Source organism: Numenius arquata, chromosome 9, assembly GCF_964106895.1.
Source record: "Numenius arquata chromosome 9, bNumArq3.hap1.1, whole genome shotgun sequence".
Lineage (NCBI taxonomy): Eukaryota > Metazoa > Chordata > Aves > Charadriiformes > Scolopacidae > Numenius > Numenius arquata.
In genome coordinates this window covers 14,144,162-14,165,962 of record NC_133584.1, presented here as the reverse complement: position 1 = coordinate 14,165,962, position 21,801 = coordinate 14,144,162, and the positions used below count along the sequence as shown (strand labels likewise).

The following is a 21,801-nucleotide window of genomic DNA, read 5'->3' as shown; positions in this document are numbered from 1 at the left end:
TTGTGAAAACAACGTGATCAGATGGAGGAAAAGCTGTGGAAGGATCATTGTGTGCTCCTCAACAAGGATGAAGAAAACGAACTGGTAAGGAGTGGAGGACAGTGCTGGGTTTTAGTTTTCTTGTGTGCCTCTCTTCCCACATGCCCATTTTGGATATGCCTCCGCTGCTTCTTCATCTTCACTCCCTATTTGGGCACTGTCTCTTCAACACAGCCTTGATAAAGGCAAACCCCTGGATCAGTCCTTGCTGACTTTGAGATTCATTTTTGCAAAGTAAGAGCTAAGTAAGGAACAGTCTGGAGGCACAAAACATGGAGAGAGCACTTTGCTCACCAGAAGTCATATGGCCAGGGAGCAGTGTCCCTTTTCCCACTGTTTGTTCCGTTGTCTTTTCCATCCTAATTGTGAGGATGTCTACTAATGGGTACACTTTCCCTTACTGGGTCATCATGTATAAGAAAACAAGTCATAGGGAAAATTAGTTTTATCCTGGACAGTTGTCTGAAGTAGTGATTAAATCACTTCTGAAATTTAAAAGTCTTTGCTGCTTACCAGGTCTAGGAAGACTGGGCAGATGACCAAAGTGTACTGCAGCTGTCATAGCAGCAATCCCTTGTTTCTCACTCTTTTACAGCAGCTTTTGTGGAACTGCTCTGCTCTTACAAGGTTTTTTTATTAGTGTTAATAGAGTCTTCTTTCTGTCTTTGATTGTGTTTGATTATTGATTATGTGCAGCAGCCTGGAAGGGCTGCTCTAAGTGAGTTCTTTGAAAACACCATGGGTTGGAAACTCTTCTTCTACCTGCTAATATGGAGTGATTACACAGAGTCTGGTGAGGGTGGGAGTAAGACTTTCTCCTCTAGCTTTCTGTTCAGGGAACAACTGGAACCCAGATATTTCCAGTGCACAGAGTGGGCACAGAAGTAGATGTCTCCACACAGGGGTAAAATATAGTCCTGCCACTCCTGTATTTGCTAGAGTTATGTGTGTGCTGCATGCACTGGAAGCACAGCAGCACATTCCAAGACAGGAGTCTCTGTCCCCAGCAAGCTGAGGCTACTAGCAAGTGCTTCCCAGCATCTCCAGTGTCACTGTTTCCCCAGCCCTGGGGACTGAGGGAGTGCCTCCATCACGGGGACGGCAGGTGTTCAGGGCATGCACAGGTGGGAGAGATCCTGCCCTGCAGAGCACACCTGCACCTCTTTATCAGGATTGCTTGCAGGGCTACTAATAGTGGTGGGGCATCATCTTCTCTGGTTGCCTTCAGTCAAATTCTGCTGGGATTTGGCTGCTCGTCCTGTGAGCTTGTTTCAGACTGGGCAGCTTGGGCCAGTTGCAGCAGTCTGGATCCAGCACAAAATGACAAATGTGCTGTGGGAGGTAAGGAGTGAGCTAGGGATCATCTGTGCCATGCTGATTGCTACAGTGTTCTTCAGGGGGTCACTAGCTGATGTGCGGATATGGCCCTCAAGGCCTGCCTCTACTTTCACAAGAAGCAATGGGGGTGCCGTCTCCCTGATGAGGATGGAGGGCCAGGATGGATGGGTGGAGTGAGGCTGTTGCCACAAGCAGCTTTTCAGTTGTGAGCCTGTGCACCCCGGACGAGCTGCACCCACTTCCAGGAGAAACTTCTCTTGCCACATCTAGCCTGTGGCTGCAACCCTGCTGGCAGAGAAGGGCCCTGGCTCTGCCCTGGGTGCGTCTGGCACAGCCTGCTTTGTGCAAGGATGTCTGCGTCAGGCTGAGTGGTGTTTTTCACATACATCTTCCTGCGGTTCTTTTTGCTGGTGCAGCCTTGCTTCCAGGTACTGTGCTTCTTGGAAAACCCTTCTTACCGCAGGCAGGCTCAATGGGGTGAATCAGCTGTGAACGTGGGTTCCCTCAGCTCTGGTTTCAGTGCTTCCTCCTAAGCACTGTGTGAGTGCCCAGTGTGTATTGCCTGAGCACAGGCTGCCTTTGTACCTCACCCGTGCAGAGTGATCCAATTGATCAGCCGTGTGTTGCAGCTGTATGAGGAGTGACTGCATGGGCCAGGCCATCTCTGCCCAGGGGGACTTGGGCTCCTGCCTGTAACAGCTGGGTCAGGATCCCACCTGGCTCCATACAGGCAATGTGGTGAGGACCTGGTGTGACCCGGCTGCGCTGGAGTCCTACAGCCTGTGGGAAGGGTCACCTCCTCTGCACCCTGGATGTCAGGACCTCACAGCAGCACTGCACTTATTTAAACCATCCCTCTTAGACATGTAAAATGTACTCCTATTGATTATCTTCCACCATGTCTTACACATTTTTGGGTTCCTTAGTGGTGGTGCTTGGCATATAGCTGTGTGCTAGAGCCCCACTTGCTGGTAAAGGCCTGTGTTTGGCTCATGTTAGAAACCCCAGATGCTCTCCCTGGGCAACTCCTGGCCATGCACTTGCTCAGCCCCAACCCCACAGCTCTTTCCCAGCCTTCCCCCCACCTTTGGCTGCAGATTTAGCTGCTCTCCCATCCCTGTGAGGTGATGGATGAGTCAGGGGTCCCACACATCTCCTGTCATTCCAGGCTCTTTGTTTTCCAGGCCTGCGTTCGTAGCAGGATTTTCATAAATGCACTCCAAAAAGGCAAGCAAATGAAAATCTCCTTGAATTTCCTTAGTTCTAGATGCTGTGGTTTGTCTTCCCACGCTGAAAACACCATTTCTGGTTATTGATTTAAACTTCTGTGGCCTCTGAAAGAATAATATTTTGTGTATGGCAGGGCTGCACATCTGAAAGCTACAGAGCTGGTTTGAAATGGATTTTGCTAACCTTGTATAAGGGCTGCATGATTATCTTTAGTTCAGTTGAGCTGCATTGATTTCAGCTTAGTTTGTTGATTATGATCAGAGCTCAGATAAATCAAGTTAATTGCTCTCTTAAACCTAAATAGGTGCTTACTCCACTGCCTTTAAATCACTTGAAAATGATATTTGAAGTTAAACCAGTACAATTGTTTGTACAAGCCCTCTCTGAGGAACTTTGCTTTGTTGCAAACTCTCTCCTGTAAAGCACTGGTTGTCCTTCTGGCATTCTTTGATTTATATTTCAGATGTGGGACTTCCTCATTCTTATTCTTTGTGGTTTTTTTTTATAATTTAAAACAACATTCCCTCCCCCTCCTCTCAACTACATGAGCCATGTCAATAGGTTACAATATCCCACCACATTGTGTACTTTAGTTGGCAAGCTATTCTGGAAAAACTCAGTGTAGTCACAGGTAGTTGTACAAGAGCCTTTACTTACCACCTCTGCCTACGTCTGCGGGGCCACTTGATACCCTCTCAGGGGCAAGTGCCTCATGCACCCGCTGCCCTGTGGGTGGGTAGTTATCTATGGTCTGGGTTGGGTATCTCACCTCAGTGATGGCACAGGATTGCTCCTGCAGCATCTCTGCTGGTGCCAGAGTGATGGGCCAGGCTTGCCTGTGATGCTGCTGCTTCCTCTGCTCACTCCTGAGCACAGGTGCCCTGCTGCCCTCACCATCAACCCTAGGGTGAAGTCTCAGGAATTGCCTGGGCTGGGCTTTTGGAATAAGGCAGAGAACTGACGGGTGAGCAGGAAGTGCCCTGTATAGGGGGAAAGATGGATCACTGCAGTGGGAATGGAGACACCTGATGCACAGCAGTGGGTGCAACATAACAAATCTCCTGTTCTAGGTTTTCATCTCAGGCTTAAACCAAAGTTCTTTTCATAGAATGGTTTGGTTTGGAAGAGACCTTAAAGATCACCTAGTTCCAACCACTCTGCCATGGGCCGGGACACCTCCCACTAGACTCAAAGCCCCTTCAGACCTGGCCTTGAACACTTCCGGGGATGGGGCATCCACAACCCCTCTGGGCAACCTGTTCCAGTGTCTCACCACCCTCACAGTAAAGAATTTCTTTCTAATACCTAGTCTAAATCTCCCCTCTTTCAGCTTAAAACCATTCCCTCTCATCTTATTGCTTCACTCCCTGACAAAGAGTCCTTCCCCTTCTCTCCTGTAGACCCCCTTTAGGTATTGGAAGGCTGCTATAAGGTCTCCCTGGAGCCTTCTTTTCTCCAGGCTGAACAACTCCGACTCTCTCAAATAAGATTTTCCCAAATAAACTTTTATACAATCTACCATGGCATGGGTGGCACAAAGTGAGCCAGGGCTGCCTGGGTTCCTGCTGTGGTGCCTGTGGAGAAGTAGAAAGGGACAGACACATGGCTGCTGAGGGGGTGGATGCAGGGCCAGGGTGGCACCTACTAAGGCTGTCTTGCTACTGTGAGAGCTGTAGTCAGGCTGGATGCGGGTGATATGTCCAAAGGGTTGGCATCCTTGGATGCTGTGAGCCACCAGCTGTGGATGGAGTGTCTCCCCCCTTCCCTCATGCCCCACAGGTTGCCAAGGGAGCTGGGAAAGCGCCAAGCATGTAGACAAAGATCTAGTTATGCTACAGGCATTAAAGTTATTGTTAGCCCTCTGGACAGGTTTAAAGCAAACCAAAGGGTACAAAAATCCAAAGTTCTTTAGTGGAAAAACTAGGCTATGGACTTAATCTCCTTCACAGACAATGGAGCATCACTGAAGAGATGACTATGGGGCTATTAAAATGAAAGGCAAGTAGGGAAGTTGACAGATGACCTGGGGAATAAGTTGGAGGAAGAGAGTGTACAGAGCAAAAAGAGCCCTTCCATATTATCTTTCAAGATAAGGTGTATGTGGTGGAAGACAACACACCAGTAGTTATGGTACCTGGTACCTGACAGGAGTTGCTTGGGGCTTGGCAGTGTTCTTTCCCCGAGGCAGATTCTGTGTCCCTGCTGCAAGGTAGATTTCAGCAGTCAGCACTAAGTTCTCATGGAGTCATTCTCCTTGGCAGCAGGCAGGGCTCTTTGGTGCTAGCACTGCAGAGAGAGGTGTTACCATGATGGGTCAGCTACAGTCTTGATGGTAAGAGCTCCAGACTGGAGTTAATTGTACAGTAATCCTGGGAGAGCTGATGTGAGAGAGCTCCTCTGCCAGCAGCAACCCAGCAGCATCCTCCTTTCAGCAGCTCTGCTCTATTCTTAACTATGTCTTATCAATCAGCAAACTCTCATTTCCAAAAATGACCTTGAGCAGTTATGAGGGAGGGCTTCACTCACCAGCCTTTCTTTTCAATAAGCTTGTGCTTCCAGATGGACAAACGCCAAGGTCAAACTTGTTAACAAAGAATGCTTTCTCTTTGCTGTGCAGGAGATTTTTGGCTACAAAACCCAAGGCTGGCGGAGGGCCTTGTGCATTGCTGGCTACATCTTGTCCTGTGGGGCTCTGCTGCTCCTCTTTTACTGGAAGCCAGAGTGGGATGTGTGGGCAAACTGCATCCGCTGCAGCTTGGAAGAAGCTGATGTTACTCTGCTCAGAACAACAGTAGGTGAACCCTCTTGCTCACTGTTATTTGCAGAACCTATTCCTTTCACAGACAGGGCAGCCCGTCTGTCTTTGTCTGTGTGATGTAGCAGGTTAATAACATTTTCCACTTCTGGAAGTGGAACGGCAGGGATGAATCAAGCTTCAGAGGACCAACCATTTTTATTTGCAGAGTTTGAAATAATGTGTAAAAGACTGTTTACACTAACAAGAGCGCAGGTATTCTGCCTGAAGGCTGGGCACCGGGCAGAATTCAGGCATTGCTATCACCCATCCACAGGCTCCAGCAGCTGCCCTCTGCCAGCGACGTGTTCCGTAAAACAGCTCTGCTCTTCCCTTCCTTTATGTGCATGGGGCACAGCCGACTGGCTTCAGCGGAGAGATCATCTTCAGAATTTGTGGCTGTTAGTAGCCTTTCTGCTTTAAAGTTATTGGAGAATGCCTAGAAGATGGGTTTTAGAGAGCCAGAATTCAGGCATTAGTTATATTCTAAGACTCCATGACTGTAAATTGAAACCCAACCCAATTCTGGCAGAACAAATGCTTAAGATACTTAACGCTCAACATTGCATTGATATTGCTAAAATAAATGCACTCAAACCACTAAATGAGTAACCTGTTGCTCATTGTAACTAATTACATTAGACTGATTAAGGGACAATTCTGTCTAACAAATGCATATATAGCAGTAAAGCTGAGTTGCTTTTGGCTAGGGATGTATAACAAGGAACACAGGAGTTTTGTAGAGCAAAGTAGCTGTTGCTGAGGACTCAATGTCCACACCAGAAGTATTTCAGAAAGCTTTTACTTCTAGTCTGATCCCATAGACTGAATACCCATCCAGTAGCTATTGAAGCACATCTTCTGGTTTAGTTTCATCTTCTCTGAAATTGCTCTGCAGCATGAACCAAAGCAAATGGAGATGATTGCGAGGTTGACTTCAAAGTGCTTTCCTGATTGGTACTAAAACAGTGATACCAATGTCCCTGTTACTGTAGGCTTACATTTGCTGTGATTGCAATGATGCCACAGTACTGTAGTTCTCTGGGAATCTCTCATATACTTCCCAGAGTCAGGAAACATTATCACAGGCAACATTTAGGGCTTGTCACTGCATGGTGCTCTATTTCTCCAGGATGAGTTTCAGAGATACACCCGGAAGAAGGTGACCTGGATTGATTTGTCCACATTGGCACTACCTGTGGGTAGTAATTCAGATGGTCCTCTTGTAGCTGATAAAGACTCTGTCATAAACAGAGCCATAATGAAGCCACAGTTAAAGGTAAGTCATCTAAAAAATGAAGAAAGATGGTGGGGAGGAGGTGGGTAGTCGAGGCACTTGGAGGCTCCCAAGGGTGCTCTGTCAGCACCTTCCTGCAAATTCTGTTTACATAAGCTCAAGTTTTCTCCTAAAACATGGTGAAGCATTTCTGTAGCAGTGAGATGGTTTTCCCTTGAATGGCAAAAGGAGTTTTTGCAATTTGGTCTTGCAGGTGAGATCTATCCAGGTGCAGAAAATCCGTTATATTTGGGACTTTTCCGTAAAAGAATTCAGGAAAGTTGGGTGAGTGTCAAGAGACTGTTATAAAACCCTTTGTGGTAGGGGACTCCCTTGTGTGAACTTTCTCCTCTTGTCCTAGATCATTAGAAGACAGCAACACGTGTCACAGCATACACCATAAGTTTGGAGCTGGCCTCACAAGGGAAGAACAGAAGATCAGGTACAGCCTACGTACGAGTAGACACATGAGCTAATTGTGATAGTGTGACCCATTAATTCTTCCTTTCAAATGCGTGTGAGCTTCGTTTTGCTCACCTAAGTAGTGAGGCACTGCAAACTGTGTGGGTGGCGTTCTGAAAGGTGCGAAATCATTATCTCTTACACTCTGTTGAGCTCATTATCTTCTCAGTGATGCCAGGCTAAGTCTGGGGAAAATGCCACCGATTCCACCTGGGGTTCAGGGCACAGCAAGCCATGACTGGCTTCCTTTGCTATCATCTCCTTAAGAGCCTTCTGGAAAACTCATCACAAGGTTTAGGAGCAGACTGATGATCTTTTCAGCAAGAAGACAGTAAAATTCTGCCTCTGTGTAAAGTCCTCTTGGATACAACAGCTTCCTGACAAGTCTATTGATCCTGCTCAGCCATATGGTGTCCCCAGAACTTATTTTTTTAGATAAGTGTTAATGTTATTTGGTGCACAGTTTTCCACATGGTCTTACCCTATGTGACTAACCTATAACATGGGGAACTCTTCTCTACCTTCCTCCAGGCAGCTGGTGTGTGGGCCTAATGCCATCGAAGTCGAAATTCGTCCTATCTGGAAGTTACTTTTTAAAGAGGTCAGTAAGTCCAACTAGAACTTGGTGGGACACATTTGAAGTGTTTTGAAGATTTTACCTGGGCACACTGGGATGGGGTGGTTGATGCTTCACAGGCATAAGCCACAGAGGAAAGTTGGTGAACCTCCTTTATGGCTATTAGCACACATTTCTGACAGAAGCTACAGGAAAGAACATGAAGCTAAGAGAATGTTTGGTGCTGCATACTTAAAACAGCTAAATGTTTCCCTTATGATGACTCTGTCCCTTCTTGGAGAGCAGTAGTGGGAGCGACTGATGTCTTCCTCTGCTGTAGGCTTTTTATTCCTGACTGAACATCTCCCATGAGCTGGCATATCTTGCCTCATCACTGAGCAGTGATTCTCTCCTTTCATGTAGGCTCTTCACAATGATCTGCAGTGAAAATTTTATTGGTACAATTAAGGCACACTTGTTCCTCTTTAATAGCCTTGTTTTAGTAGTCCAAGTGTAGTCCAAAGCATTGTACAAGTTTGCTTGTGGCCTCAACAGCAGCGTAAATTGGGAGTGTGCTTTAGAATGGAAGAAAACACTTGCAAAATTCCTATTTTATAATCGCCTTGTTCACGTAGTAACTTCCTTTTCTCCTGTGACATAGACACAAGACAAGTTTTTATCTGCATAAATAAGGACACAGTGCAAGACTGTTCCTCTACAGAGGATGAAACAAATATCTTGTGGATATGAGGAGAGACATGGATGGTCGCTTGCTGAGGTTGCTTATAGAAATGCTGGACATATATTTTTGCCAACCTGTAAACAGAGGCTTTGCATACAGGATACTGTCATGTCATCTGTGTTCACTATAGTGGATTATGGATGCTACATGAATGTCTTTAAAATGGAAAAGAGCTATGAATGCTGGGATCCCAAGCTGGCATGTGTCTGAACTTTAAGTGGAGTCTGTTTGAAACCCTACAAAATACATGAAAAGCTCCCGGGCTCCTGAAATTGCTTGGATTTGATGTTACCAACCTTTCAGTGCCCCCTGGAGATGGTTTTGAAGAGAACTGCAACGCAGCACTCTAAAAAGTTTATTTAATTTGAACTTTGCACTTCCATCCAAGGCTGAAGCTTCATGTTTGAAATATTAATGGTGGTGCCTGGAGGCAGACTGGTCCTCATAATCTTGAGGTATTTCAGTTCAGGTACAGCTTCAGTGTCTGCAGGCTGACACCCTGATTTAGTGTCTGTCTCTTTGTCCTAGTGAATGTTGAAGAAAGTATTAAATTTTCATTGAGGGACCAAATTTGTCAGATGAATAATTCATTTCTGTTCCAGTCTTTATGCAGAAGCTCTTTCAGTGGCTATTTTAGTTACACCAGTTTCACAGAGAAGTCTGTCACTCTGTCAGACAAGCCAAGTGGTTGGCAAACCTCTGAAAAACTTCATCAAATTCTTTTGTTGTTAGTTAGGTAACACAATAACCAAAATTATATTCTGAGACTTCAGTGGGGCTGGTGGCCTGTTTCAGCATAACACATTAAAGTGAATGATGACTGGTATTGTAAGGCTGATGCAATTTAGAGTATCTAAAAGTATGGAAGTACGAGGAAATCAAGCCTTCATTTTAGCTGTAGTCTAAGACTGATTTCTGATGTCCCCACAGACAATTAGTTGTTCTTTACTATTTTTCTTTTTCCAAATAAATACCATATTCACAGTGACTTTCTTAAATCAGAAAGTATCAAAGACTTTTATGGTATTTCAACTGTCTCCCCCCCCCTCACATTTGGGTAGGGTCTCCTGTGTAGCAATTACTTAGCATCAGAAATGTTAAGGTCACCTTTGTTAGATGGCTACAGTGGGAAACCAACTGACTTAAAGTCCCTTAACTCTGATTTGAAGTTGCTAGTATGGTTGCTGCTGCGTAGTAACTGGTTAGCAACAGCTTTTCATTACTAACATGTTGAACTATGTGTAAGCTGGTAAATTCAGAGCTGGAGGCTATTAATGCTCTAAAACAGCCATGAAAGAATACTGCCTTGGGATGGCAAAACAACACTTTAAATTGGTGTTTAAGACTCCTGGATGCTGTAATGAAATGTTCTCACCTCTTCCCACACTCCATCTCTCCTGATATGTTATGTCCATCTCCTGATGTGCGTTACATTCGCATTTGCAGATTTTAAACCCTTTCTATGTGTTCCAAGCCTTCACCCTCACACTGTGGCTGAGCCAAGGCTACACTGAATATTCAGTGGCCATCATCATCCTGTCGATCGTTTCTGTTGGCTTAACTGTGTATGACCTCAGACAGGTGAGTCTGCTGTGCAGCCTGCCAGCTGCTAGCAATTTCATCTACTGCAGACACAACTAGCTATTTATATGCTTGTTCTGGTTATTTCTTATCGCTGTGTATTCTGCTATATTACTACAGATTTATTTCTATAGTAGAGTTAAAAGGGTCATACCTGGGTCTTAAACTTCCCAAGAATTAAAGTAGACTGATACCTGGGGTTTGTAATATGAAGGTGGACTATACCATGACTCTGGTTCCTACTGTCATTTCATGGTGATACACTCTTCTTAAGGTTTACTAAATGACAGGTCTTCACAGCAAAAAGAAATGTGACTTTCTATCTCTCAAATTTGTTCAACACCTCTGTCATGGATACAGCTGCTTGGAAGAATTTTCTAATAGTCTCAGCTCATTCACTTTTTGACCTAAAGCTTTCACCTGTGATAAACCTGAAACCTTCAGTCTCTATGACAAAGGCTGAGCCTTAGGCATCCTTTGCCTGCCATTGAGTATCCTCATGCAGCCAGATGAGCTTCCTGGTTCTTCCTGCTGGAAACACAGAACACTCTCTCTGGGAGTTGGGAAAACAATTCTTTGATTTCTGAGTCCACTTTAAATACACAGGGAAGGCAAAAATCACATAGAGAAAGGAGAAAAGAGGTGGAAAAAAAGGGAAAGGAGAAAAAAAGAGAAACTATGTGAATGACTACAAATAGGAAAGAGAGGTAGGAACAGGAGTCTGGCAGGCAGTGTTTTAGTCTCTCATCTGGAATTTTAGGTATCACATTCCTCTGCGTTGTCAAGATTTACAAGCAAAATCAAATGGGATTCCTGAGTTCTGTTAAATGTTTTTTTTTTAATCTTCAGGAAAAATATAAGGGTTAGAGTACAGCATTGAGAATTATAGTTCCTGCAGACAACATGGCAAGATTAGAGGTGGTGGCAGGGTGAAGGGATGGCAACTGTGGGTTGCACCGAACTGCCTGTCGTGCTCATGTGCTGCTTCAGTGCCAGGCATGGCTCACATGGCCTCCAAATTCACTGATACAATCATTGTTCCTGCACTGAGTTACTGGGGAAGGGCAAGATTCAGCCCTTTGAAAGGTTCCTTGAGAAAGTGGTAGAGCAAACTGCTCTGTGAAGTGCTGCCCAGAAGGAGGAAATGTCCCCTTCCAGGAGCTGGCTTTGTTTGAATGGACTCTGCTTTTCCCTGGGCTGTTAGAGGCCCACATCACATTCCCTGTGTCGGTCCCAGGCCCCCAGGCTGGTGGGGCTTGGGGGACAGTATGTGCCCACAGTGCTGCGGAGGCACTCCTGAGCACCCTCTGCCCTGCCAAGGGCACGCTTCTATCGCTGCCTCATTCCAGCCCTCACACTGATCTCAGCAAGGACTTTGTGAGGAGCTGGGGCTTTTGCCAGCACAGGTGTGTTGGCTGCATATCACGTTTTTGTATCTCTGGCTAATATCTGTAGGGTGACTAGCACTGCCATGTTGAACAAGCACTCACATCTCTTTGAGCACACCCTTATACTTAAAGTGTTGGTGTCTGTCCTGGTATCGCAGAGAATAAAGAATGGATATGGTGTGTTCGTCTTTCTTGGGCAAGGCCAGTTTTGTTGTGTGACTGATAATTTTGGCAGGAAGAATTACGATGTTTGAGCTTCCAGATACTCTTCAAACTGGCTTGACATCTTCACATGAACAATGCTAATGAAGAAATCCACACTTGGGGATTAGTTTTTTGCAATTGCAACTTTTAAATCAAGATAAGGCATTCTCTCTGATGGCCTTGCAATGACAGTTGACTTCATCATTATCTCAGGATATGTAATTGTCTGAATTAAATTGCAAAAACTGGCAGAGCACAGACACACAGCTAAATTAGAATTTCTGTTTTTCTTACTGCAATGGCAGTTTTGTAACGATAGTCTTTACAACTCGGTTGTCCTGTTGATAGCCTCCTAGCAAGGATAAAACCAGTGAGCACAAAGCAACCCTTCATTAAGGAGCTGCAGATAGCAGTGTTGCAGCCAAGGAGACTTACTCTGCCATGAAGCAGGAATAGCCCCTTGGAGGCTGAGGGAGATCGAGCAGCATGAACTGGAAGCAAACAGAAAATTAGGTCCGTGTTCCCACGACAGATTGTTCTAGGTTAACTCGATGAACTCGCATCCTGATCTCTAACAAGCGATGTGAAGCCTCCGCTGGATCGCTCAGCAGAGTTCAGTTTCTATAATGTTAGCATGGTCTCTGAATTGTAGCCTACTGCTTCACTTGAGTATAGGTGTTTCAACACTGCTATTGCTTTCCCACCAACAGCAGTCTACCAAGCTGCACAACCTCGTTGAGGAACATAACAAAGTCCAGGTTACAGTCTGCACGAAGAGTGAAGGTGAGTCATCTGCGTCTTATTTTCCTCACCAGCCTGTATAATTAACTAACATGTTGAAATGTATCGGGAATTGCACAGCTCCTGTTGATTTCTACAGCTGAAACACGAAGGGCAAGCTGCAGGGAGAACGGGGCAGAGGGAGGTGAGCTGGGCAGGGCAGTGAGAAGTGTGGGCATAGCCTATGTGCTGCGGTAATGATGCATCTGAATCATTATCATCTGTATCTGTGGCAGCTGTAATGACAGAGGTGAACCTAGCAATTTGTGTTAAGAGTCAAGAACAGCTTGGAAAATTTAATTTCACAAACAAGCAACGAGATAACAACTCTGGCCTTCCGAGACCTGCTTCCCTGCTCTGCTATAGGCTACTTTCACAATCTTGTCAAGTTGCTTGTGAGCAATTTTCAAGGAGTCTAGATATATGGTTCCCACTGAGGTATGCGCTTTCTTTCCTGCATCTCGGTTCCTTGCCCATAAAACAGGGGTAATAGCTATTTTTGCATCCTAAAGATGTTGAGATGGGCAATTGTTAGAGTATTGGGAGATGTAAAGGCCTTGGATAGGTGTTCTTGGTAAGAGTGTTTTATGCTGTTAAGCCGATAAAACTGAAGACAACCACTTGGAGGGAGATGTTTAGACAAGGGCCGATCTTTTCAGTCAGTATTTTTTCTAAGAAGCGCTGGCCTTAAATCATGCAGTGTAGAAGTTTGATGATGATGTATGTGCTTTGAGACTTTTTTTAATTGCCCAACTTGTGCACAAGTGAAGATCATTTTTGTATTGTTCTACAGGTTGCAAAGAGCTGGAGTCTGGTTACTTAGTCCCTGGAGACTTGTTTCTTTTAGATGGCAAGAAGCTCTCCCTCCCCTGTGATGCTGTGCTGATTGATGGAAGCTGCGTTGTGAATGAAGGGATGCTCACAGGTGCAGCCTTGGAGTTTGAAATGCTAAAGCCCTGTGCAGATTGTCTGTCAGGGAGATGTCTCTATTAGTTCTGACAGCGAATTGTTTCCTATTTATTAGAATAGTTTGCAGCAGGAGGTGGAAAAACTGTGGTTTGAATAATTCACAGTTGTCTTGGGCTTTTGGACACTGCCATTGTGTAATATGCATTTCGTATCCACGTTGAAAACAAGTAAGATTAATATACTGTCAAGAGTAGAAAGTGAAACTACTCCAATGCACTGAATATGTATTTTTTGAGTTTTCGGATTCTGATCTTGCAGTGGTTCTGTTCAAGCAGGCAATGTGTGAGCAGAGGGGTCACTGTTATACCTAAACATCGAGCCACTACAAGGTATGAACTTGGGTCAGGGGCAAATTTTGGGCCAAGCCCATTGATAAAAAAGGCTCAGAGACACCATCTAATGTACTCTGAAGCTAGAACTACAATGGCTGTCACCATAAATCCACATATGTAAGTACATAAGCAAGCTAATTAGCCAGGCAAACCTGAGCACCTGAAGGGTGCTGTCACTTTCTAAACTGCAGAATCTGATAGACGTTTAAATCCCCTTCAAGTGAAGCTGCACGCTGTTGTTCTTAGGTGAAAGCATTCCAGTTACAAAAACCCCCTTGCCCCTCACGGAGAGTCCAATGCCCTGGAAAACCCACAGCATGGAGGACTATCGGAGACACGTCCTCTTCTGTGGGACAGAAGTCATACAGACGAAGCCGATGGGCAGAGGGCCAGCGAGAGCCGTTGTGCTGCAAACTGGTATTTCTTTTATCGCTTGCTAACCAGCAGGGGGAAAGGGGCAGCCCCAGAAGCTGGTGGGAGAGATGGTTTCTCTTTGTTGTTGAAGTCCAGCACAGGTCTGCTGTCCCTGAGAAGTGCTTGTTGCCACCTGATGGCTAGGGCTGGTGCGATGTTACCCCTCCCCGAGCAGCACCGATGCCGTATGACACCACTGTCATGTACGCAATGTATGGCACATGTCTTCACGCAGGGTTCAATACAGCTAAAGGGGACTTGGTGAGATCCATCCTCTACCCCAAGCCAGTGAACTTCAAACTCTACAGAGATGCCTTCAAGTTCATCATAGGCCTCTCTGCCATCGGTGTGTTTGGACTCATCTACACTGTGTGTGTGTTTGTGTCCCACAAGGTAAGTAGGAGGGATGCCTCCAAGCTGCAGGTGCCAGCTCTGAGCCCTCGGTCACTTGTTGGATTATTGTTCGTTTCTGTAATCCAGTTTTCAAATTCCAGAATTGGCGGGGGATAGGGGTGGAGAGGAGAAAGATGGACAGAAAAAAGCAGAATAAAACTGTCATCCCAGGGTCAGAGCTTGGGATGTGTTGCTGCTGGACAGGAGGGTTGGACCCCCTGAGAGTGGCGGTTCCCGCTCCACCACCCCTGTTGCTCTCACTATTTGCAGAAGCCAGTGGCAGACGTGGTGGCTATGGCCCTCCTTCTCCTCACCGTGGCTGTGCCTCCCACTATCCCCGCTGCCTTGACAACAGGCACTGTTTATGCCCAGAGGAGGCTGAAGAAAAAGAAGATTTTCTGCATCAGCCCACAGAGGATTAATATCTGCGGACAGATCAACCTTGTTTGTTTTGACAAAGTAAGGCACTTGGAGCGCTGAAAGATGCTGGGGGCTGTGAGGAATATGAGATTATTTATTTTTTTTCCCCCAAGCCATCTACCCTGATCTAACCCCAGGGAAAAGTCCTCTGCAGGTGCCCAGGCAGCAGGGTCATGCTGTGGGCAGGAGACTTTCCCTTACCCTGCCCAGGAGTTGGAGAAGGACCTCTGGGGATGTGGAAGGAGGAAGGGGTGGGCAATAGCAGGGTAACTAGATATTTATTTAAATTTAGACAGGCACGCTGACAGAAGATGGACTGGACCTGTGGGGCATCATCCCTTCAGAGGGAAGCCGGTAAGGAAGGATTTAATTTAGCAAGAACTAATCTCCAGTGTGAATGTACTGCCCAAATGCCTAGTTAGGGGGGAGGCAGTTGCACAGGGTATGGAGAGACAGCAAATAGCACGCAAAAAGAGGTGTTTGGGTGCATCTGGGGAGGCAGAGTGCAATGGGTGTCCCTGCTCAGCTCCTTCCCTCTGAGGAGGGCATCTGGGTGCTGCTGCAGCAGGCGAAGCTGTAAAGGTCACTGCTAATTCAAGGCAAACAGAAGTCAGCAGCAGCATGAGTGCTTTTAATTACCCTGAGGGGATTTGGAGAATATGCACAGAGCTTTTCAATTATGTCATTCTCAGCACAGTTCAATAAATATTCTTAATCTAGTCAATAAACCTTTCATCACTTAAATGTTAGGATAATGCTCCTTCTGTTGAAATTAAGTGTTGCTGACTTTGGTGCCTGTCAAATCTCACCTACCTTCTGTAAATGCCGCAAAAAAAAATCCATGAGACCACAGATCAGACCTGCAAAGCTCAAACGTCCTTAGGGTCCTCAAACCTATGGCAGGCTCCATCTCAATTCTAAGCCCAAAGATCATTGAAATCCTCAAGAAATAACTGCTATCTAAACATTAAACGTGACTATATCTAGAATGATACCATTTAATTGATATTACTGTAATACAATAGCAGACTTCAGCTCTGCACTGTGTGTTATGCCAAACTCAAAATTTTAATCTTTTGCAGTGGCCAGGAAAAATCACACACCCCATATCAACTCCCACGTTTCATTAGTAGTTGTTAATACATCAGATACTTCAACACCACAGAGATAATCGTGCCATAATGAATGAAAGGATTAATTCATTGTGAGAGGAGTGAAATCACATTCCCAATACTTTCTCAAAGGACAGAGAGAAAATTACTATCTGATCCAAATTAATGAGAAGAGATTAATAAGTGTCAACCAATAAAATACTCTTCCAGTGGGACCAAACCGCAGGCACATAGGACAGTCTCGTCTTGGCCCCCCTCCAGCGCAGCAGGGAGTTCACAGTGAATCGGTGCACATTGAACAGGCTCGGAGCCCACCAAAGGCAGAGAGCTCATGGTAGCCCCAGAATGATTTCCATCAAGGTAGCCTTGCAGGTAGTGTCTGTTCACATGAGCAGAAGAACAAAACTGGATCCATATATCAGAATAAATCCACATAATAATAAAAAAAACCCAACCCAACAACCTCTGCAATTTGCAGACATGTCCAATCTGCACCCAGCTGGGAACCAGTGCTGGTGGCTTGCCAAAACGCAAGGAGGAGCTATTGCTGTCTGCATTGATCTCATTAGCCTATTTGCATAATTACTCTTTCTTAAATGTTCACATTTCTAAACATATTATAGGACTAGCTGTCAGCTAAACTGAATACTGTGAGGCAATGACAGTAAAGGAATTACATTCAACTTGCAAAATATCCTATTGTACATTTAATAAGATATGTTTGTTGGTTTTCTGTGGTGTTTAGCAGTTTCATGGTGTCTCTCAAGTATTAATTAATTAATAAGCCAATTATGACCAGGCTGAGAACAAGGTATAATTTGCTGGAAACACAACAGACTTTGATGGCCCAGAGGGACAACAGGTCCCGGATTCATTGTTCCTTTTAATAGAGCTGCGGGCCTTCCCGCTGCTCGCTTCCAGATGCATTTCACGGTGCCTGTGTTAGTAACAGGCCATGCTAGTGGTGATCAAAGGTAAATAAAATCTATGTAAATTTCTCCTTAACATGCCAGCCTAAATGGTAATGGGTTGTGCTTTGGTCTGGCAGACACAGCTTGTCAGCCAGCCAGTTTCTTAGGTGGGAGAAATGTGTGTGTGAGAAGGGAGGATTCTGAGAAATATCTTCCATGATGAAGATGGCCCAGCCTTGCACATGTTCAGTCTGTGCTGTGGGGCCAATGAGGGAATAAACCTCAAGGCTTTCCACAGAAAGAAATTGGGGTGTGAATCTTTGACAGCGTGCCTTGGTGTAACTCCATAGGAGTCAACCAACTTACCCATTTTTAAAACCAAGGTGTGAGGGATGAGCATCTGGTGTCTGTGGCTATGCAGATGTAAAATCTACAGCTGGAAGTGAAGGTTGTGTTCCTCATGGCTCTCCCAGGGGTGCTGAGAGTGGGCTGATGGTGTTTATCCACCCTGGTGGTTGCACAGCACCAGCCTGAGCAGATGAACCCCCATTCCATACTGCAACTTCACAAATTTCTCCTAGGGCACGTTGCCAAACTTCTTTGCAATCCCTGCTGCAAGTTGTTTCCTCTCCAACAGAGTCTTCTCTGCTTTGTCTAAGACCAAACAGCAACTGCCAAGCAGGACTCCTGTGCCAGCCCCTCTGAGTATTTTACTGTCTCAGTTACTTCACATCAGGTTGAAGTCGTGCCAATTAATTATTGGGTACTTTTTGGCCTCCTGAATGCATTTGATCTTTTATCAGAAGGATGGGTAGGGCAGCGTGTTGCTTGCAGTTATTGGGCTCAGCTCCACTGAATCATAGGATCACAGGATGGTTAGAGTTGGAAGGGACCTTAAAGATCATCGAGTTCCAACCCCCCTGCCATGGACAGGGACACCTCCCACTAGATCAGGTTGCTCAAAACCCCATCCAGGCTGGCTTTGAATACCTCCAGGGATGGGGCATCCACAATTTCTCCGGGCAACCGGTTCCAGTGTCTCACCACCCTCACAGTAAAGAATTCCTTCCTAATATCTAATCTAAATCTCCCCTCTTTCAGTTTAAAACACTCCCCCCTCATCCGATCACTACATTCCCTGATAAAGAGTCCCTCCCCGTCTCTCCTGTAGGCCCCCTTTAGGTACTGGAAGGCAACTATAAGCTCTCCCCGGAGCCTTCTCTTCTCCAGGCTGAACTCCCCAACTCTCTCAGCCTGTCTTCATAGGAGAGGTGCAGCTGTAGGCACTAGCTGAGGAGCCCTTAGAAGTGGTCCCACTAACCTTTTGCTTTTAATCAGGTTTCAGGAAATCCATAAGTTCCCATCCAGCACACCTCTGCCCTGGGGACCTGTGTGTGGAGCCATGGCGAGCTGTCATTCACTGGTTGTTTTGGATAAGAAGATTCAGGGAGATCCTCTGGACCTGAAAATGTTTGAGGGCACACACTGGGTAATGTAACTCGCACCCTCTGCACACATCCAAAGCAAGGACACCCTTAACCCAGCCCATGGGTGTTTACTCACAAGTTGAGCTCACATACATACCTGTAGGGGAAAATCATTCGCAGTCCTGGTCGTAACAGCTGGAATTTGCTCTGTTATTTCTAACATCATGACAGATTTGCAGCACTGCGGCTGCTTTTTTGATAGTCCAGCAATCATTTTCCTTGGGGCTGCCTGCATTTGCTCTCTTAATTTGATTTGGAAACACTGGAGTGTGAGGAAGCGGAGGGTGAGCCTAGTTGCTGCTTGCTGGAAGCAGATGATCAGACCACACCGTTGTCCACGTGGTGCAGAGAGCACAAGTCAGCCAAGAAAACACAGAGGCAGGTTTTTATGCCCTTATGGGAGAGGCTGTTATCTCTGATTAGCAAAGGGACATCGCTATGGAGAAACCAAGGCTGGAGACTCCAGCTGAGTGAACAGCAAGCCTCAGAGAGGCCTGCGGAGGCGGTGAGAGATTGAGCCTCGGGGCTCATCCATGGGGATGGAGACTTGTTTGGGTGGGAGCAGGATGGGAGGTGGCAAGAGAAGGCAAGGGGCTGCTCTTCTCCCTGCCATGTCCTTGCCTGGAGGGGTTCTGGGTCTCTGCAGTTAACTGCCTCGTCATCTTTTCTCCTTCAACCTTTTGCTCAGGAGAGATTAATCAATAAGTAAAACAGATGGCAGCTCTTTCAGCAGCACTGCAGGAAGGCATCAGGCTGGTGCTCGCTCCTGTGGAAGAGCAGGCAGCAGCAGAGCCACATGACAGCAGAAGGGGACTATAAGGGTGAATGAGCCCTGGCAGCACGTAAAGTAACAGACCTGGAGGGCTAAAAGCATCCTACACTGAAAATTACCACCCTGTTTCTGCACAGAACATCACTGAGAGCCTTTTAAAAGCAGGAGACTGGAAGATAAAAACAGCTAGATAACGATAAATATTTCCCTTCATCATTGGTACAGCATTGCATTTTTATATGGAACTTGAGTTTAGAGAAACCACAAATTTTGACACAGGTTTTTCCTCTCATCAAGTCAAAAGAGTCAGGTCCATATAGGCTTCTACTAAGGACACTGCTGCAGGGAGGCTGTCACTGACGATGGAGAGGAAGACCTATTAGATCATAACAAAACACTTTGACTGGGTGCCAACAATAAGGGGGGAACACGCTCCCATGTGCTGCTGCCCTGCTTTAACAGACAGGTGTGAAGCCAAACGAAAAAAAAGAGTATCATAAATAACACTTTTCCTTGTACAGGAGATGGATGACTCCAGCAGAGCTGGTGCTCTCAACACCTGCGTTGTTAGACCGGGGCCGAAGGCCAGCAGTGTAAGTCCAGTTCTTTCTGAGAATGAGTATTCTGTGTTTTCAGCCTGCAGCGTACGCAGACTCTTAGCACATGCACTACTCCTTTACCTGGGCTAGCGGTTGCAAAATGCCTTTCAACCACTCTTGGCACTGTGTTGCACCTACCCCCAAAACACCCTGGAAGCACAGGACCAGAAAAGCAAATTCTGATTCAAGTGGAGATACTGCTCTGAAGCGGCATCTAAAGCACTTTATGGGCTTTAAAAGCCCCACATTTCCAACTCCACTATTTGCGCTAATAAAAGATACGGACTTTACAGTCCTCACCCTGTAAAGCTGCTAGCAAAATGAAACTACACACTCAGTTTAAGTGGAAACTAATGCAGAGGAACTTTGTAAACAGAATAAATTTTAAAAGCATGAGTTGACCTGCAGGAAGAGGCAACGTAAGGGCAGGGCATTACAGCTAGAAGCGTGGACATGGGTCCATGAGTCCTGCTGGTAATGGTCGTGCAACGGCACTATCAGGTTTATCAGCATCACCCCGAAGCACGGTGTTGTTTGCTTCACTGTTCCTCTTAAAAGTACACTTGGGAAGCTCCAAGTTTTGACAGTTAAAAATTGTTATGTTTCCAGTCCAAAAGTTGAACCAGGCAGAATCCTCCTGGTGGAAGGAGTGTGATTTCTGCTAGCAATACCGGGAGGACAGTGCTGTGGCAACAAGGAAATCAATCTTGTTTCTAGGATTGCTCTGTTCCCATGGTAATGTCACTGTAACACATCAAACTTCAGTTCCCAGGACTGTAAATGCAGAAATATTACATTAATACATGGTTATTAAGAGAAAGGATGGGACAAAGCCTGGAAAACCAGATAAATATAAAGAAAACCATTGAGGTTCCAGGCAAGATAGAGTTGTTGAGACTGTGTTTTCTAAGCTTGTAATCAGTGATCTGATCCTATAGCCAGAAGGCAGCAAAAGTGAAATAATCTCCTATTAATAATAAATCATCTTAGCAGGAAAGCCTCAAATGAGCTGAAGCTCAGAATGGATTTGCTTTGCGTAATCAATGACACAACGTCTCGCTTTCCTGACCTCTCCAGGCTCCCGTGGAAGGAATAGCAATCCTACATCAATTCCCATTTTCTTCTGGGCTGCAGAGGATGTCTGTTGTTTCACAGAAGATCGGAGAGGAGCAGTATGACCTGTACATGAAAGGAGCACCAGAAGTAGTGTCTGGCTTTTGTAGACAAGAAACTGGTACAGAACTGGGAAAGGGCAACTTTACAGTGCTTATTTGGACTTAATACAGACCAGAGTTTATGTTGGGGCTCTAATCCTAAAAGATTTTCCATGCTGCAACTGCATGTGTATGACTCTTCCCACAAGCAAGCCTTGGGCTCGTTAAATGTGATTAGTTAATACTACAGACAAGTTTTCATTGCTTGTTTGTAAGTTAAAGATGCACACAGCCCAACAGCTAGCGAGATGCACAGCCTGAGGTTCAGCCCCATACATCCCTTAGCTGACTTGCATCAGCTGAAGATATAGTGCATAAATAATGTTGATATGTCAAAATACCCAGAGCAGATGTAGGCTCATGCTAATTGCACGTACCACGGCAAGTGTGTTGTGCTGTACAAGTTCTTAAATTTCCTGCTAATTTATTGCCCTGTAAATTCAACATCGAGTTAGTGACTCAGCTTGCAAAGGCTTTAAATCTCAGTGATGGGAAACTTGCTGTTGGACATACAAATTACTGTTATTAAGGATAATTGGTATTAACACTCTAGCCAAGACTTCTGTCCTCTCTCTGCAAGTAAACATAGGCTTTTCTTTTTCATATCTGAACAATATTATAGGCTTATACTCAAGTTTGTCTGCAAACTTGAAACTCAGGTCACATTCACTGAATACTTCAAAAGGTTGCCAAGCAAACACAGTACCAATGGTCTGTGGCTCTGTCATTTGTTATTTCAGATGGCACTGTCCTCAAAATAGGTGCAAATGGCTTTGAGACACAACGGA

At 45.5% G+C, this 21,801-nt stretch overlaps 1 protein-coding gene across 1 annotated transcript in view; it reads left to right on the top strand.

Moving 5' to 3' along the window:
- Positions 1 to 21: 21 nt before the first annotated feature.
- ATP13A5 (ATPase 13A5) overlaps positions 22 to 21,801 on the top strand; it is a 33,207-nt gene continuing 11,427 nt past the window's right edge. Inside the window, exons 1-16 of the mRNA XM_074153579.1 lie at positions 22 to 84; positions 5,225 to 5,398; positions 6,534 to 6,680; positions 6,892 to 6,962; positions 7,039 to 7,119; positions 7,671 to 7,740; positions 9,884 to 10,018; positions 12,321 to 12,393; positions 13,184 to 13,315; positions 13,938 to 14,108; positions 14,341 to 14,498; positions 14,769 to 14,957; positions 15,211 to 15,272; positions 18,280 to 18,430; positions 19,722 to 19,793; positions 20,877 to 21,033. Of these exons, the coding sequence (XP_074009680.1) occupies positions 22 to 84; positions 5,225 to 5,398; positions 6,534 to 6,680; positions 6,892 to 6,962; positions 7,039 to 7,119; positions 7,671 to 7,740; positions 9,884 to 10,018; positions 12,321 to 12,393; positions 13,184 to 13,315; positions 13,938 to 14,108; positions 14,341 to 14,498; positions 14,769 to 14,957; positions 15,211 to 15,272; positions 18,280 to 18,430; positions 19,722 to 19,793; positions 20,877 to 21,033 (1,906 nt within the window). The remainder of the gene's footprint in view (positions 85 to 5,224; positions 5,399 to 6,533; positions 6,681 to 6,891; positions 6,963 to 7,038; positions 7,120 to 7,670; positions 7,741 to 9,883; positions 10,019 to 12,320; positions 12,394 to 13,183; positions 13,316 to 13,937; positions 14,109 to 14,340; positions 14,499 to 14,768; positions 14,958 to 15,210; positions 15,273 to 18,279; positions 18,431 to 19,721; positions 19,794 to 20,876; positions 21,034 to 21,801) is intronic.